At 40.2% G+C, this 18,504-nt stretch overlaps 1 protein-coding gene and 1 long non-coding RNA gene across 2 annotated transcripts in view; one reads left to right on the forward strand and one right to left on the reverse strand.

The window, feature by feature from the left end:
* Nucleotides 1-18,504, reverse strand: part of MMP20 (matrix metallopeptidase 20) — a 46,533-nt gene that overhangs the window by 2,774 nt on the left and 25,255 nt on the right. Inside the window, exons 7-9 of the mRNA XM_010953193.3 lie at nt 14,635-14,771; nt 13,317-13,473; nt 424-527 (exon numbers count right to left, since the gene is read on the reverse strand). Coding sequence (XP_010951495.1) covers nt 424-527; nt 13,317-13,473; nt 14,635-14,771 — 398 coding nt within the window. The remainder of the gene's footprint in view (nt 1-423; nt 528-13,316; nt 13,474-14,634; nt 14,772-18,504) is intronic.
* Nucleotides 69-11,068, forward strand: LOC123616336 (uncharacterized). Its single transcript, XR_006724312.2, has 3 exons — nt 69-147; nt 2,072-2,143; nt 10,731-11,068. It is a non-coding gene; the product is annotated as an uncharacterized LOC123616336 (long non-coding RNA).

An 18,504-nucleotide genomic window follows, 5' to 3' on the forward strand; every position in this document is an offset into this window, starting at 1 on the left:
ACTGATTCAAATGATTCCATTAAATTTATTCAACCTCGTTCAATTCAATTCAATGTTCCCAGTTGTGTGGTAGATTTCAGGAGCTGGGTGATGGAGTGGAGAAAGGAACTGGAAGGCTGAGAGCATGTGCATTCTAAAGATGAAAAGGTAATTTTGAGTGGGTGGACTTTATGACATAGCTGACTAAAGGACTGAGCCATACCTTAAAAACTTTCCATTTGTAAAGGAAGAACCACAAAGGCAGACCTTTTGTACCCTTCCTAGTGGTTCATCTGGTTAGCTAAATTTATCAGGGACTCAGGACTGAAAAAGAGTAAGAACCAAGGACTTCCATTTGGAAACCTATTTTCTGCGATGTTTAAAGCAAAGCCCAGCTTTCTTGTTACAATTTCCACAAAAAAAGGTTTCAGTGGAAAAACTCACCATTTAATTCTACTGCAGCATCTATTTGGCCATTAACTCCTGAAAATTCTTCTTCAGTGTTCTTTGGATAGTCTTTTTCCATTTTCCTTTTTCGTTCATCGTAGCTGGAAGAAGGATTATTTCATAAGTAATATCAGCAAGGGGACACTGTGCTGGTCAGGCATATTTAGCCAGGCTGACAGATGGCTTACTTTGGACCTCTCTCTGTTCCCCTGTCTCTCTGTCTCTGTCTCTCTTTCTCACATACACACATACACACACTCACACACACTCACACACACATACAAACTCTATCATTACGCTCCCAGGTTGCAAAGATTCCGGGACCACTAGTTTGGGAGTCATTTGCTTGTTGACATTCTCTAAAAAATTTCCAGATAGATTGTTTAGAATTAGTTATTCATATATTATAGCATCAAATTTCTATAACTTAAACATGATTGCCTTTCAAAGGGAGCTCTCCATACATTTTCAGTGCTTTATTTACTGCTGTCATTTCTCTCTTTCTCACTTTTCCATGTATGAGTCTCTGGGCTCACTGAACAGCTGCAAGCCCATCACAGGGGCTTTTACCAATGAGCTTCTTGCTATGTCCCCGTGTAGGAGGACTGAGCAAACAGTGCGCCGTGAATGAATGAACAACTGTGTGAATGGCCAACAGATAAATGAGAAGCAAGAAAAGCTTGAGCCTTTGCCTTCTGAATCACTGTCATTGAATTAAATTGCTTTTGTTTCCCGGAAAGATCATACAACTGACTGGATAGCAGTTTAGGCTTCTTTTTCTGAATCCACATCTACCAGGCAATGATAACTCGAAAGACTAGTTAATACAGCTCTTTGTGGTCTAAGTTACCCCTTGTGAAAAAGGCTGGGACTTGTCTGAATCAGCATGACTTGTACGAGTTCAGCATGTAGGCAGGGCTGACTCTCACCCCTTCCAGAAGACTTCATTAAACTGTGAGAAAGTCCCTTTTCCCTCAGCACATAGCTCCCAGTGGGGACATTCCCAGGGTGGACTCCCCACTCCTTTCCCACCAAAAGGTCAGACAATTTCTCCTGGTGCCCAGGCCACTGGGGAAGTTTCCTGTGGGGGCAGATCACACCCACCTTCTCCTGAAATATGCCTCTCATGGGGCAATGAGTGCACAGGCCAGGGTACAGATCTCCTACAACACTGAGGAGGATCAAACACCGGGAAGGAAGAATGCAGGCTGAGATTGACTAGTGGGTTGAGCTGCTTTACGGAGCGTTGAGGACAAGAGCGGAAGCTAACTCCTGGAAGTGGAAGTCCAAACTCCCTTTCCAGGAGAGCCATTAGGACCTTCCAGGAGGCCAAGGGAAAAACTGAGCTGTATCAGCTACTGGAAGCACAGATAAAAATGGAAGCCGTTTACTGTATTTTGTCATCATCAGAAGTGCCAATACTGAGTGTGGGGACAGGGCACCTGTATGCTTTTAGAAGGGCTGGTAGGAGTGGTGCCAGGACTGGAGTTAGGAAAGGACTGGAGGGAAAGAAGAAAGGACAGCCAGGCATATTGGCTCCCCCATGGCTTAGATTTCTTTTGTTCACTTTGTTCCAGTGTCTGAAATTTAGGTCCTTCATAATAAATATGTATGAGTTGCTCACATATTAATCTTTGTTCCCTAGGTTTTCTTCTCTCACTTCCCTGAGACAGTTGTATTGAAGAAGTGGAAGCTTGGACTAGAGGAAGTGAGGAAGGTAATTCTCAAGCTTAAAATATTGGAGGAGTGGGTTGCAAAAGGAAGCACAAAGTGATCAAGGGGCATTTGGCTTGTCTGTATCAAGATCTAGAGGGACACGTGGTGGTGGATGCTGCAGGGCATGACTGACTTTGAATTCTTTGCCTAATGGTAACCCGTATGCTCAGGGAAAATGGGAGGTGCCTCTCATGTCTTTATCCTCTTTTGTCTGCTCTGAAGAGAGGATTCAAAGCTGAGCTATTGTAATTAGAGTTCTGCTGTACCTTTGTATATGTTAAACAGGCATTTCTGAGTGATTTTGGGAACTTAATCACCACTTCTGTTGTTTTATGGAAAAGCGTGTTCTCAGTTCCAAACAAGTGACTAAAGACTGTCCACAGAGAAGCCTATTACAAGGTGGGATCTGCTTGTGTGTTTAAATTGGATGGGGATTATCTGGAAAGTATGAAAGGAGAGAGGAAGGAGCTCTTCTGAGAACAGAAAAACAAAATAATACAGGAATACATTTTAAAGAGAAAATGATGGTAAGGACCTTTAATGAAAAAGAATATGAACACAAATATATGTGCGTATGTGTGGCTGGGGCACTGTGCTGTGCACCAGAAACTGACACATTGTAACTGACTATACTTCAATTAAAAAAAGAGGTTGGGGGGAATGATGACTATTAATCCAATAGAAAGATCTGAAAAAGAGCTCTTTCCCTTTTTATCTGTCTGCTTAGTTTGCTGAGGTGGATGGAGATGCCATCTAAAATCTTATATATCTGTTCAGAGTATGCTGAAGGTAGTAAGATTATATAGGAAGAAAATTTCAGAAGAAATTTTAAAGAAGCAATGTCCAGTTGAGAATTTTAACTTTTCAATCACATTTATAAAAGCCTATACAGAAATTTCCGTAAAATTGTGAAGTCATAGTTTGTTTCCTCCATCCCCTCTCCTGTTTATGTAATTAATAGTCCCTCTGTCTTTCTGACATGACCCCTCTCTGCCCTCTTGCCTCCTAACCTATAACTGCTTTCCAAAGAGTATAACTCTCAATAAAACCTATTGCAAAGTATCAGGCTGGCACATAAATCAGCATTGTAAGGTTAGATGAAAACATGTATTCCGTTTGGACCACTTATGTAGACACTATGTAAATTGGGCCTATATAATTAACATAGAGTTATCTACTTTTCATTTTACCAAGCAACAACAGTACCATCAAACAATCAAAATATAAATTACCACCTATTTTCGTGATCATTTCACAAACAAAAGAAACTTTAACTCCAAAAAAGGCAGAAAGGAAATAATCTCAGAATACAAGATGGTTCTTGCCAATAAAACTGACCCAGACCATGTCCTCCTCTGTTTATAATATTGTGCTATTCTTACTTTTCTGTGGACTGATGAAAACTCTGTGATGATCTAGCCCTTGAGTTTTGGACAGATACTTGAACATTTCTGTCCCAGAGCAAAGAGCACAACCTGTGTGGTCAGAAGGCTCTGGGTTTGAGCTCTGACTCTGTTACCTGTTGGCGCTGTGATCAGGGAAAGTGATCTGAGCTCTGAGCCCTGGTTTCCTTATCTGGCAAATAGCAGTTCTGAGGATGAGAGAAATTCACACACGCGCACACACACGCCTGGCACATGCAGACATCAAGGGCTGGCCCAAGCTATAAGAGTTTGTGGTTTATTTTGGCTCCAAGAACAATTAACTGACTGGCTAGTTATGAGGCTGAGAGATCTGACCCGGGACCCTACGTCATCGAGGAGTTTAGTCTTTACTTAATCTTTAAACATACTTCATTAGGATAACATTTTGCAGCAGGAAGCAAGGTTGAGAAAAGGAGGAGATCGAAGGGCTAGAGAATGTTGGCGTAATGACTTATAATATATATACTATGTATATTAGGTACCTGCTAAAATCATTGTATATATTTTCTCATCACTGAGGTCTTGTTTGTGAAACCTAAACACCAACAAAATACGACTGACCTGTAACTGTGTCTATTTCCTTTACAGGCATTTGTTTCATCATTTACTATTGATGAGTGGGTATAGACATTAAATAAATCATTGCTAACAGTTAAGTTTTACTAGCAATATAGATAGCTGTCTCTTACCTTAGATACCTGATGCGGTTTTTCATATATATTATCTTAGTCTCCACCTTTGTAAGCTCAGGACTTGGGGACTGTTTAGGTAAGGTGCCTGCATGTTGTTTAATTTTATGTTCAGAACTTAGATTTGTTAGGAATTTCTGGTGTTTCAATTGTGATGATTTTTAACATATGTCAATGGCAAAGCTGACTCCATTCTGCCTTCTTTGAAGTACTGAGTGGAGAGTTGAATCTGCTAAAAGTTGCTTAAAGAAAACATGAGAAAGGGTGGCAAAAAGGGGGATTTAATGATAAATATCTAAGATATAAGTTTCAGGAAGTTTCTTCAAGGAGACCCTTCTAGCGAAATGGAATCCCCTCTGAAGTTAATAACCCACTTCTAGCCAGGAATCACATGGCCTTCATGGAGGAAGGAGCCTTTGTGATCTACACCGGAGAGGGCAGGAGGAGAGTGGTCAGGAATGAAGAGAAGGGAGAAGAGGCAGAAGCTGCTGTGTACCATCCGAGACAGGGGTCAGGAACCAGGACCCATGGGAAAGTGACTCTGAGAAAATTCTGGAACAAAGAATTTCTAACAATGTTGAAAAATACTGATGATCTCAATTGCCACCTGATTGTGTGATGAAATGCAAATTTATTTCTCCAGCCTGAATTCTCTGAGTTCAAGATCTGTATGTCCAACTCTCTTCTAGACATTTCCATCCTATGGCCCCATCAGCATGTCAAACTATGCACGTACAAACTGGAACTCCTGTCTACTCCTTTAATTTTGTTTTACTTCTTAATTTTATTCTTTCCCCATTCAATGGCCTTAGCAGCCTGGTCAAAAATCAACTGAGCATAGATCTATGGGTTTAGTTTTGGACTGTCAGTTTTATTTCATTGATCTAAATGTCTATCCTCATGTTAGTATGACACTGTCTTGATTATTGCTTTCTAGTAAGTTTTGAAATTGGGAAATCTGAGTTCTCCAACTTTGTTCTTCCTTTCAACATATTTTGGCTCTTCTGGTCTTATGAGCTTCCATATCAATTTTAAGATCAGCTTGACAATTTCTACAAGGAAACCAGTGGTATTCTGATGGGTCTGTAGATCACTTTGGGGAACAAAAGTATTAAGGCTTCTGATCCATGAACATGAGATATCTTTCTGTTTAGATCTTGTTTAATTTCTTTCAAAAATGTTTTATAGTTTTCAGACTATAAGTTCCCCACTTCTTCTGTTAAAATTTATTTCTAAGTATGTTTTTCTTCATGATGCTATTATAAGTGGAACTGTTTTCTTAGTTTCATTTTTTTGCATTGTTCATTGAAGTGTATAGAAATACAATAGATTTTTTCATATTCAACTCACACTTTGCAAACTTGATGGACCCATTTATTAGTTCTAACAGTTTTTTTCTCTTGAGTATTCCTTAGGTTTTCTATATAAATGATAATATGACATACAAAGAAAGACAGTTTTACTTTCTTTCCAATCTGGATGCCTTTTATATCATTCGGTCCTGCTTAACTGTCCTGGCTAGAACCTCCAGTAAAATGGTGGCCAGGAATGGTGAGAATGGAAATTTTTGTCTTGTTTCTGATTTAGGGGGGAAAGCATCCAATCTTTCATCACTCAGTATGATACCAGCTGTGGGCTTTCACAGATGCCTTTTATTAGATTGAAAAAGTTTCCGTTATTCCTAATTTGTTGAGTGCTTTTTAATCATGCAACAGTGTTGAATTTTGTCACATGCTTTTTCTGAATCTATTGAGATGGTTATACATTTAAAAATTTTTTTCAGTCTGTTGATATGGTGTATTACATTAACTGATTTTCAGATGATAAACTAACTTTGCATTCCTGGGAAAAAAAATTCCCACTTGGTAATGGTGTGTAATTATTTTTACATGTTGCTGGATTTAGTTTGCTAGGTTTTTTATTTTTTGGAGGATTTTTCCATCCATATTCACAAAAGATATTGGTCCGAAGTTTTATTTTCTTCTGATGCTTTTCTCTGACTTTCGTATAAGGTTAATGCTGGCCTCATACAATAAGTTGGGAAGTGTTCCTTCCTCTTCTATTTTTTGGGAAGAGTTTTTGAAAAATTGAGTATTCTTTTTTAAAAGTTTTGGTAGAATTCACCAGTGAACCATGCAGGCCTGGGCTGTTCTTTGTGGATCACTTTTTAATTGATCACTTTTTAATTGTGAATTAAACCTCTTCATTTGCTGCAGCTCTGTTCAGGTTGTCTGTTTCTTCTTGACTCAGTTTCATCACTTTGCATCTTTCCAGGAATTTGTTCATTTCCTCTAAGTTTTCTTATTTATTGGCATACAATAGTTCATTCCTCTATAATCCATTTTATTTCTGTAAGGTTGGTAGTAATGTTCCCTCTTTCATTTCTGATTTTAGTAACTTGAGTCTTCTCTTTTTCACTAAATCAGTTTAGCGAGAAGTTTGTCAATTTTCTCGATCTCTTCAAAGAACCAAATTTAGTTTTGCTGATTTTCTCAAATTGCTGAAATATTCTCTACTTCATTCATTTCCACTGTCATCTTCATTATTTCCTTTTCCCTGCTTGCTTAAGGTTTAATCTGTTCTTTTCCCCAGTGTCTTAAGTTACTGATTTCAGTTCTTTCTTCTTTTTTAACTTGAGCGTTTACAGCTATAAACTTCCCTTTGAGCACTGCCTTAACTGCATCAGTAAGTCCTCATCTGTTGTGTTTTCATTTTCACTCATCCTTAAGTATTTTCTAATTTCTCTTGTGATTTCTTCTTTGCCCCACTGGTTGTTGGAGACCGTGATGTATAATGTCCACATGTTGGTAAATTACCCCCTTTTTCCTTCTGGCATTGATTTCTAGCTTTTCTCCATTGTGATCAGAGAAGATATTTTGTATGATTTCGATGATTTTAAGTCTATTGAGGCTTGTGCTGGGGCCTAACATGTGGTCCATCCTGAACAATGCGCCACATGCACTTGAGAAGAACGTGTAGTCTGCTTTTGCTGAGTGAAGTGTTCCACAGACGTCTGTTAGGTCTGGTTGGTTGACAGCCTGTAAAAGTCTTCTCTTCCTAATGGATCTTATTGTCTGGTTGTTCTGCCTGTTATTGAAGGTGAAGCAGTGAAGTCTCTGATTATTTCAGTTGTTGTCTTCTCTCTGCTTCTTTGTTTTGTTTTGTTTTGCTCATGCATTTGGGGCTCTGCTGTTAGGCTGTCCTATATTCCTGGTAGAGTGATCCTTTTATCACTGTAAGATGTCTCTATCCTTAGTGATATTTTTTATATTAAAGTCCATTTTGCCTGATATTAGCATAGCCACCCTGGCTTTCTTAGGTTGCTTATATAATTTGCATATGTATTTTTTCATCCTTTTACTTTTATCCTATTTGTACCTTTGAATAGAGTGTGTCCCCTGTAGATAGCATACAATTGCATCTTCTTTTTTATCCAGTCTGACAGTCTTTGCAATTGATTAGATTGCTTCATCTAGTCACATTTAATATTGATACAATTAGATTTATATCTGCCATTTTACTTTGTGTTTTCTACACAGCTCATGTCTTTTTGGTTCCTTTTTCCCTCCTTAATGCTTTCTTTTGCATGAGTAAAAAAATTCCAACATGCCATTTAAATTTCTTTCATGGTTTTTTTCACTCCATTTAAAAAAGTTATTTCCTTCGTGGTTGCTATGGAGCATACCATATATTTTTGTTTGTTTGTTTTTTATTGAAGTATAGTCAGTTTACAATGTTGTGTTACGTATATGTTTTAACTTACCATAATCTGCTTCAGACTTACACTGACTTACTTCCAATGAGATACAGAAACATTCCTGTGAAGTTCTAGTTCTTACCACCCCCTCCCTTTTGTGGTATTATTGTTATGCACGATACATCTGTATCTGTTACAAATCCCTGAAATACGTTGTGGTAATTACCGTTTTATACAGTTTAGTGTTTTCTAAAAAGGATGAGAGACTAAAGGAGAAATATATATACATTTACAGTTTTTGATACATTAACCTTCCTATTTACCACTTCCAGCTCTCTCCTTTTGTTCCTGTGAATCTGAGTTACTATCTGGTGTCATTTCCTTAACCTAATACAATTCTGCTTCCACCCACTTCCTTTGTGCTGTTATTGACAAATGTTATTGACATTATCTTTCTATATATTATAGGCCCAATGATACAAATATATATATAGGTTTATACAGCTAATTTAAAAACCAGTTAAGAAAAGAAACATACATTTATCTGTCTTTTACAATTATATAATTACAGTTACTGGTGCTCTTTTTTTTTTTTTAATGTGGATTCATATTACTGACTGGGGTTACCTGCTTTTAGCCTGAACTTTCTTTAGTAATTCTCATGAGGAAGATGCTAGCAACAAATTCTCCATTTTGTTGATCTGGGAATGTCTTTATTTTGCCTTCATTTTTGAAATGTAAACTTTGTTGACTACAGGATTCTTGGTTGAGGGTTTTTCTTTAAGCACTGTGAAGGTGGTTCCCACTGCTTCCTGGCCTAACTGGCTGAGCTGACTTCCAGTCTTGTCCTTCTGTAATCCAGTCACATGGCTGCCAGATGACATTCTTTTTTTAAACATTTTTTTACTGAGTTATAGTCATTTACAAGTTGTGTTAGAATGATATTCTTATAACAAAAATCGTATTGGGTTACTTTCTTATTTAAGACATTTAAAGATATCCCTCTTTTCTATAAATTAACACTGATCTCCCTGGAAAGGCATAGGCCCTCCGTGATCTACATGCTTGGGCCACGTCTCTCACTCCAGCCCATGTTCCAATCATACTGAACTGCTTGAGGTCCCCCCCCCCCAGGCTAGTTGTCATGCCTCAGTGCCTTTGCTTCAACCGCTCTCTGTGCCTGGAAGACGTCCTGCCCCTCTCATCTGGGAAACTCCTACTCAAGTCTCAAGATGAAGCTCAGTCATTGCTTCCTCTAAGAATTCTCTCTTAACAACCTCTGCTAGAGTTGGCCATTTCCTCTTTGTTTTGCCCCACTGACCCCTGTGCAGTCTTCTATGAGGCCCCTTGTGGCACTTGGCTTGCTTTTAATTTATTTATATATATGTTTACTCTAAGACTTGTTGAGGATATTAATAACACTCAGCATGAATTGAATAATTATTATGCGACAGACATTTCACATTTTTCTCATTCATTTCCACAAGGCTGTGAAGTAGATACTATTTCTGCCTCAATTTTGAAGATGGTTAAACTAAAACAGAGGGGCGATCAGGCTGCCAGATAATTGCTGTTAGAGTTGAGATTAATGAACACTCTCTTACTCCCGTCCACACTCTGTAACAGCCAACTTTGTGCCTTCTCACGAGTGTCAAGATCCTAGTACAGAGCCTGGCACATAATCATGTCCAATATATGTAGGCTGAATGTGGTAGTTTGTCAACATATTAAAAAAATTTTTTTAAGAGTTAAAAAAACAAGATTTTGAACTCTACCTGTCTTTCCTATTTTTATTACTTATTATTACTTCTCTATGGTGACTAACAATAAAATCCTTAAATAAACAGATCCATTTCCAGGATTCTTGGGGCATCTAGGAAGGAGAGAATTTGGAAGACTGTATCCCACTTTGGATCAGTGACGCCTCCAGTCTATCTGTACAGAAAGAGTGACTTAGGAGTGTAAAAGGGCTGGGACCTGTAGATTTTCAAGTTGCTTTACACAAAATTAGAAAAGACTGCCCATCTCAAAGAATGATGGAGTTGATGGCATCCCCCGAGTCCTCAGAGACTCCTTGGTGTAATCACTGCCCTGCTATTAGTAAGCGAGGGAGAACCTCTATAGGGAGAAATTAGTCATCAGTGGTGAAAGTAATGTAAAGAAAAAAAAAAAAACTGGTTGGATCACTGGCGCTTTCTAGAAAAAGGAAAGGAAGGAATCAAAGCAAACAGATGTATGGAGAAGTAACACTTGTTAGTAAAATCTCACTGGTATGTCATTTGGTGATGTGGCACGTGATGGTGTTGGCAAGGTAGAGCCCCTTTTTGGATTTTGCTTTGTAGTTCCACCCCCCTCCCCCTGCCCCTGTTACTATTACACTGACATGTGGGTTCTCACTCTCAGAGCCTGAATCAACCTGGCCCCAAGCCAACCCTCAGTCCTCAGTAGGGGAAGTTCTTCGGTGCTTTTCTCATGACAGTCATTAATTAAAACTGGTCCCCAACCCTAGAGGTTCATGGAGAGTTTCCCTGACAACCAGCATAGCCAGAGACTTTTCTTCCCTTGGCACATTATTTGCATCACAGACTGAACTAGCATGAGGACCAGAGAAGAATCTGAGGGATGACTAAGGGAAGTAAATCCTAACACACTGTCAATGGGTGTCAGTACAGTAAAATTCTTGGTCTATAACTTGAGGCTGTGGCCGTCTGTATTTTTGAGTGCATTCATGTGCTTTACCTAGAGAACTTCATTTATCTCCTTTGCTTTTCCTTCCAGCCCTCCTGCTTCCTGTGTAGATCAGTATGTAATGGCCGGGGCTCCACTGGCCTCCTTGAATCCCATGGCAACCACGAGAGCAGAAGCTACCTTTTACCACTGGAGCAAAGAATCAGAAGGCACTTGGATCCCTAATGACCATGGACCCACCTTACCAGCTCTAAATCTGTTAAACTCCAGACATTTTACATTTATGAGAAAAAAGACCTTTCTATGTTTAAGCCACAATTACTTCTGGATCTTTCTTACTAGCAGTTGAATGTAATTGCTAACAAATACAGGGCTTCACAAGACAATAAGATGTCACCCACGTGAGACCCTGCTGAACAAAATGTATGGAAAATATCCATCAATAAAGGGGATTTTTTAATAATGATGACCCAATAGCTTTTCCTGAACTTTTGTAGGTCAAGGTTATTTGTCCTATTCCTTAGCGTGTAAACCAGTGTGTGTCGGCGAGTATGAAGTAGGAGATACCTATCGCTGAAAGGATTGTCTACGCTTTGCCAAAGGTAGAGATTTCAAGACAATGTCAGGGCCCTTCAGTTTTTAAAAAGGAAATTCCCTTTGACCAGCTCTTTGGCTGGATTGCTTTTCTGAGGAATATTGAGGTTGAAGTCATCATTTGTTAATTATCACAACTTTTTAAGCCATCCTTTGTTGATGACCATGGAAGTTCCTACTATTCCTGAGCAGTGACTCTTTTTGCACACCTACTATGTGTCAGGCAGTGTGCTGTGTATCTACATACATTGTACCACTTATTACTTTCAATAACCTGGGGAGGTTAATATCAAAAGTGCCTGCTGTGGTCTCTTTTCCTTACCAGCAAGGTGAGTTCTTTAACATTTGAGTTAAGTGCCCAAGGCCGACTTCTTAATGAATCTCTTTTATGTAGATTGCTAAAAACTTCTCCTTAATAGACACTCACAGAGGTTGAGCTGGAAAGGTTCAATACTATTTCCTCAGCGGGGATCAGGCATCGTTAAAACCAAAGACTCTCTCCTTCCCCTTCCTTAAATTTACAGAGAATGAAAAACCTCTCACCAAGCTTCTTCTGTGAGCTATTAAGCCTCAGTCCTGCCTGATCGGAGGTACATGCTTCACTGCGGCTGCTGGTGTGTGGTAGATTAGTCCAAAGATGAGGCAATAAACAGAGATAATGAAAGCCGCGAATCCCCACAACGAGAACCAGGCTGTGAACAGGCTTTGACGAATTAAGTGAATCGTCACAACTCGCACTCTCACACGCATGCCCGTACGTGCATCTTGGGGTGTCATTCTCTAAAACTCCACAGTGAGAACTGGGTTTCTCCACACCCATCCTCCTGTGTGCCAGCACGGTGATGACAACCACCTTGTCTTAAAAAGAGCTCTCGGAGAATATACCCAGCAGGTGTTAGGGACTTAATAAGTGAGTTACTGTCACTATTTCATACCGAAAGTTCCAACAGAAAAGTAGCTGGCTTAGTGGTTGAAGCCCTAGACTGGAAGTGTCAAGTCATGAGAGCCTGTGACACTATGAGCAATGCTACCAGGGCTCTGAATGCCCAGAAGAGCCGGCAGGGTCCACGCTTGTTGGACATTCATTTTTATGAAAAAAATTTCCCTTTTCATGAAATGTATCTGTGCTCAAGTTGTATTACTTTCTCAGCCCCAGACTGAGGAAGATAGTCAAATGGAAGAAGATGACAGGGATTTATTTATAAATTTATATTATGCCACAGAAATGGTCATTTCAAAATAAATAATATAGAATAAAATGAAAACCCTTGGACCAAAGATGGGTCCTTGCCTGATCCTAACTGGGACCAAAAGTGTTGAGCACAGTCAACCATTTAGCATCTGTTTTCACTTCTCTCCTGAAGTTCAGAAAAACAAGTAAAGCTAAAGTGAGAACTAGGGATAGAGAAGGTGCAGAGGCAGAGCCTGACTGAGTGGCTCCCAGTTCTTCAGCAGAAATCAAATAAGACAGTGAGATGACAGGAGAGATGTGGTGAGGCCCTGTGCACAGTGATGGGATGACTGATGGCACCTTATTCAGATCTATTTATATGAACTTCCTGCAAGACAGGTATGGAAATTGTCTATGATCCACTTTGGACAAGAAGAACCGTCATGTTCTGGGTTAGATAAAAGAACTTAGCAATAAGGCCTCTTTCTTTCAGCAAAACTTTCCTTCAAAGAGCCCCACAGTCATGACCACATTCATTTTGCACAAAATCACAGAGTATTCCGGAACGCACTGATACTCACAGAAGAGGGATCAGTTCTCCCCCCAGGCATTCCCAGTGGGTACTTCTGTGCTGGAGGCATTACATTCACTCTCTTAGGCCACTGGGGGTCCAGTTAATGAATACTTTGAAAGCTTAGGATGTTTCATGGGCTGGAGAGCAAACGATGGGATTATGGAATGAATGGTTCACTTATTTGGATGGTTCTGTCGCTTGGAGACAGCTAAATGAAACCCCAGTGGCCAAGAAGAGTCAATGGACCTATTAAAAATGTGCCTTGCATTCTTTTCAGCAAAAGGATTTTTCCTTCTCATTGACTACGCCTGGACAAGTCAAAGGAGGAAAGCCATACCTGTAGTATTCATCTCCCACAAAGAAAAGGGTCTTCTGTGCATCCTTGAGGTAGACCGCAGCATCTATCCGCTGCACGTTCCTTGGGAACCCATAGTCATAAATAGTCCGGGGAGGACCCTGCATCTGGAAGCCTCTTGTTACCCAGTAGTGGGGTCCTGGAAACAGAAATTAATGTTGACAAAAACTCTGTACCACTTAGTGATGCTCCTCACGCAGGAGGATTTGTCTGCAGGATCACAAAGGGGGCTAGTTTACGGGATATTTGTCAACGCAATAGGAGAGATAGAAGCCTCTGTTCAATTCAGTAAAAGACTTAAAACTTGCCCTGGAGGCAAAAATCCCTAGGGATGCCTTAAGCAACCATATTGATATCAATTATGTCTTAAATTTAACACTTTTTTTCAAGATGATTTTCATCTGTATAATCTCTTTTTAGTCTCATATGTACATGCGAGAGAAGGGGCAAGTGACACACAAATGCTGTGATTCTTAAATTGAAACTAGCTTTCTATCCCTGTATCTTAGCAACCAGAAGACAAGTTAAAACTGATAGTTACCACTTATGGGATAACTTCCATTGGCTAGCCATTGTCACGTCTTCAAGGTTGATGTTACTATAATCTTTTGCGCAGGAAGAAACAAAGACTCAGAGCAGTTAGATAACTTCCTAAAGGCACTCAGATGTTAAAGAGCTTGGAAGGGGTGGTGGGTACAGCTCAGTGGTAGAGCGCGTGCTCAGCATGAGGTCCTGGGTTCAATCCCCAGTAACTCCATTTAAAAAAATAACAAATAAATAATCTGAATTACTCTCCCCCCACAAAAACAAAACAAAACAAAACAAAACAAAGGGCTGGAGCCAGAGATTGGTTTCTTGTGTGTCCACCTCCTGAAGTCACCAGCGTCTTCACGCCCAGCTACTTCTGAGCAGGGCCCAACAGCAAGGGTATTGTTGTCCTGAGGGCGCCATGCTTTGTTAACTCGAAGCTCTTATACCTCGTCACTCAGGGCAGAGTCTTGGGGGCAGGGACCAGCCTTCTAGCTCCCTGGACGCTGTCACTTATCACAGAGCCTCACTAGGATAGCTCTTTGGCTTGGAAAAGAGTTCTATAGTCATTGTCATTTCTGTCATCTTCCATAGTCACTGTCATTCTGTCATCATTACAAGACAGGAGAGGGGTATTTCACACCCAATCTGAGGGGAAGGAGTGTCTGGAGCACCCTCTGTGATCACTAATGTATGCTGACAATTTCAGATGTTCCAAACACACTGGGCACTGTCCCCTGCCATCTCTTCCTGTGCAGGACCTTTGGGGTACCTTTGAAGAAGTAAGCTGTGCCCCTGTCAGCCACTTCGTAAGCTGCATCCACATTGGACATGAGCTGGGGGAAGGAGCTGGTGATGGTGCTGGGCCGGATCCCCGACATCAAGTTAACCTGCCGACGCCAGAAAATCCTGTTGGGCAAATCAATCAGAAGAAATCAAGGTCAAGGGTTGATTTAGATCTTAAGTCGAACTTGGGCTGAAACGTACCGCAAACCACACTTCAGAGGCCATTTCTAAATGCCTCTTGCCCTTGCCTGGTTTTTAAGGGAGCATCAGGTTTTGGATTCTAGTAAACAGTTCCTTCTCCTTTTTCCTTCATTTAGCATCTCTGCAACCCCTTTTCCTTCATTTATTTAAGGATGTTCAAAACACGGAAGGATATAGCAAGGAAGTAACATCAATGATTTATACACTTAAGCTACACATCTTCCCGTTCCAAGTATCATTTGCTACAAATTTCCCTTTCCTCTTCTGGCCTTTTAAAAATTAGAATCTCATAAAGACCATCCAGGTACACTTTATGAATATTATATAAATGAGCCAAGACTTTGTAGTTGGGAGATGCTAATTATTTCCAGTAAAAACAGCAAAGACATTAACAATTATAAATTATGTTGCCTGTGTACTTATCCAGCGAAAGTGTTTATACTTTTGGACTCGATGGCCAGGTATACACACACATTATCTTGAGGGTTAGCAACTCAACCATCCACTTATTCAATATTATTTCCATAAAATTGTGGGAGTATGCTTGCGGTTACTGGGCTGAAACTTTCAAGGTAAATGTGGTCCCTTTTGAATTTCAGATGTGAAAATCATTCTTATAAAATACGAATAGCTTACTTGATTCCACAGGAGCTGGAATCAATACATAAAATGATTTGTGGACAGGGGAATTGGAATCAATACATAAAATGATTTGTGGAAATTGTAATAAAGTTTTGACATTTCACTTTCCGTGTAGTTAGTTTTGGAACGCCTCAAATCTTATGTTGAGTTTTAGTTAATTTCACAAATGTTTATGGCGCACCTATCAGCAGGCACCAAGGTAGACATCAAAGATGAAACACTGAACAAGACCCAGGCCCTGCTCTCAAGAAGCTTGTAATCTAGTAGCAGAGACAGAGAAGTGACTGAGCAATTATAATTTAGAGCAATCTGTGCAGCAAAGAGTTAAGTTCACGACGCTCTGGGAACAGTCTCCCCACAGCGGGGATGTGCTGATGCATTTAGGGGTCTGGTGAAGCCATGCAGGTGAGGCACTTCAAGCTGATGACGAAATCTAAACGAGAGCTATGTTTAGAGAAATGTTTCTTCATTACTAGCAGCATCCTGATGCAGAAGGAAAAGCACATGGTGTTTTAGAAGATTAGAGGCAGGAGTTCCAATGACACTACTGACCAGTCTCTCCAAGTCTGTTTCATAATCTCTTAAATGCAAATAACAACGCCTAGTCTAGCGCATGAGATCATGATGGGGCTCAAAAGAGATGATGCCTATGAAAGTACTTCACAAACTGTAAAGTGCCACCTGGGAGATATTGCCATTTAAATAAAAAATTATTATCTGGGCACCCACCATGGACAATACTCAGTGTGGCAGGGGTCCATTGAAGGTACACTTCCTGGCCCCAGGCTCTCCACATCCCAGCCTTACCTAGATCATCTGTATTAACAGCTGAAAAAGAGAGACCCAGAAAGGCAGATGGCCCCAAAAGTCAGTGGGTGGTTAGGGGTAGACAGAACCAACTGGACCCTAGCTGTCCTGATTTCCATCACATGTCCTATTTCATCTACTTGCTTCGTCTCAGCCTTGTGTTTTTCTTTGTTAATAACTTCACCTCTTGCCCGATCAGACTTCGCCCTTAATGAAGGCAAGAGAGACTGCTTTCTCCCTCTCCTTTCTCTTTGCCACCACGAAATGAGCACAGGTTTGGGTACCCAGAAGACTCAGGCAGTAAGAGTAGATAAACAGGTCATGTCAACAGTCTGTAATCACATCTTTGATAAGGAGGGCAAAATAATGGACTAATTGGGAACCTGGTGAAGAACCCAGAAGCATGTGTTTTTCAATTAATTCAATTCAATACATAATTCTGAAAGGTGAACTCTGTTAAAGGCACTGTGCTAGATGCTCACGAAGTCACAAAGTGTGCCCTTCAGGCGACGGTAATGATGGGGATGAGGAAGTGAGAAGAGCGGGTAGGAGGAGGGGCAGACATTTCCTCCATTAACCAGGCTCCCCCTGAATTATGTCTCTGCTGAGGTACAGCTGACTTCCAGCTGCTTTCCCTTGGGTACCCGAAAGCTGGGAAGTATTTTCTCTCATTTCTCACTGAAAAATCAACAAGTGACTTTAGGCAAAATTAAACCCGATTTTTCATTTGAAGTTACAGGACACTGATGTCCCAAACGACTGAACATGAGAGGCCGTAAAGTGAAGTGATTAAGTAGGCAAACCAGAAAGGTACTTTTGGGATTTTTTCCTGGTAGTAGAATCCTACATTCCTGACCCAATACACCTTGATTTCGGATGACGTGGGTATTGTGAAGACTAAACTCAAGTAAACTAGTCATTCTAAGCCAAGAGTGAATTTGTGCCCTGGGGCACATTTGGAAATGTCTGGTGACAGTTTTGGCTGTCACAACCAGGAATGGGCAAAGCTCCTGGAGTCTGGTGAGTAGAGACTAAAGACCCTCAATGCACAGAACAGCCCAACATGACAGAGACTTGCCTGGCTCAAAATATCAGTATTGCCGAAGCTAAGAAAACTTAGTTTAAACACTGTCATGGCATATTATAATGTATACACTATATGCCTAAGGTCGGAATAAACACTGCCTCTACGTGATACTTCGGTAAAGCATCACAAATTCCAAAAGAATCTGGAATCATGAGAATTTCCAGTCCACTAATGAAGAAAAATTGCATCTGGTGTGTAATAAAGCAATAGAACACACACTGAGAGGATTAAAAACTGAGAGCTATAGATTACAATAATAAATAAATTAAAATTGACCAAAAAAAAAAAAAAAGATCTAGCAAGTAACCTCTTAATGCCTCTGTAAATGGACTTAGAAGCAAATAAAAAAAATCTATGGACTTGGAAAAGAACAACTGCAGGATATACTGGAACTGAAAAAGAAAATAAACTTCGTATCAATGGCCTGAAATCTGATCTTTGATAAGGAGGGCAAAACAATGGAGCTCACTGATATTACAGACCTGTTGGTAGATATTTAGCTGCACTGATGACCTTTGTGTAGCCAGGAGCCAACGGTGTGCCTGCCACGTAATCAGGGCTCAGTAAATACTTATTGGCTAAATAAATGAGTGTCAGAGGGTTGAGTGGAAATTATCTGATCATTGATTTTCATAATCTCATATTCATTCCCCTTTACTAAAAAACCACAATGAATTCATCAAGTTTGTGATTAGGTAACTGGTAACATTCACCTGGCCTCTTACAGCTCTTTGCCAATCCTGTGAGCTCCTTGGGGCCAGGCCCTGTATTATTATTATTATTATTATTGTTGTTGTTGTTATTATTATTATTATTATTATTTAACTGAAGTATAGTCAGTTACACTGTGTCAATTTCTGGCACACAGCACCATGTCCCAGTCCAGGTCATATATTATTCATCTTTGTATTCTTGGGTTTAGCAAGTGTCTGGCACATCTAGGGACTTGATCCATGTGTGTCGAACTTTGGTTCGTTTTTGGTACACCCCGCTGTCCCCACTCCCCACCTGAGTAAACTGATCCCATCAGCCTTTCAATTTCAGAAGCTTCACCTACTGTTTGCTGACTGTCAAGGTAACCCAGCAGGAGCTGATGGGTGCTTTCCTTTTCCACTGTCT

This window comes from Camelus bactrianus, chromosome 10 (genome assembly GCF_048773025.1).
Source record: "Camelus bactrianus isolate YW-2024 breed Bactrian camel chromosome 10, ASM4877302v1, whole genome shotgun sequence".
Lineage (NCBI taxonomy): Eukaryota > Metazoa > Chordata > Mammalia > Artiodactyla > Camelidae > Camelus > Camelus bactrianus.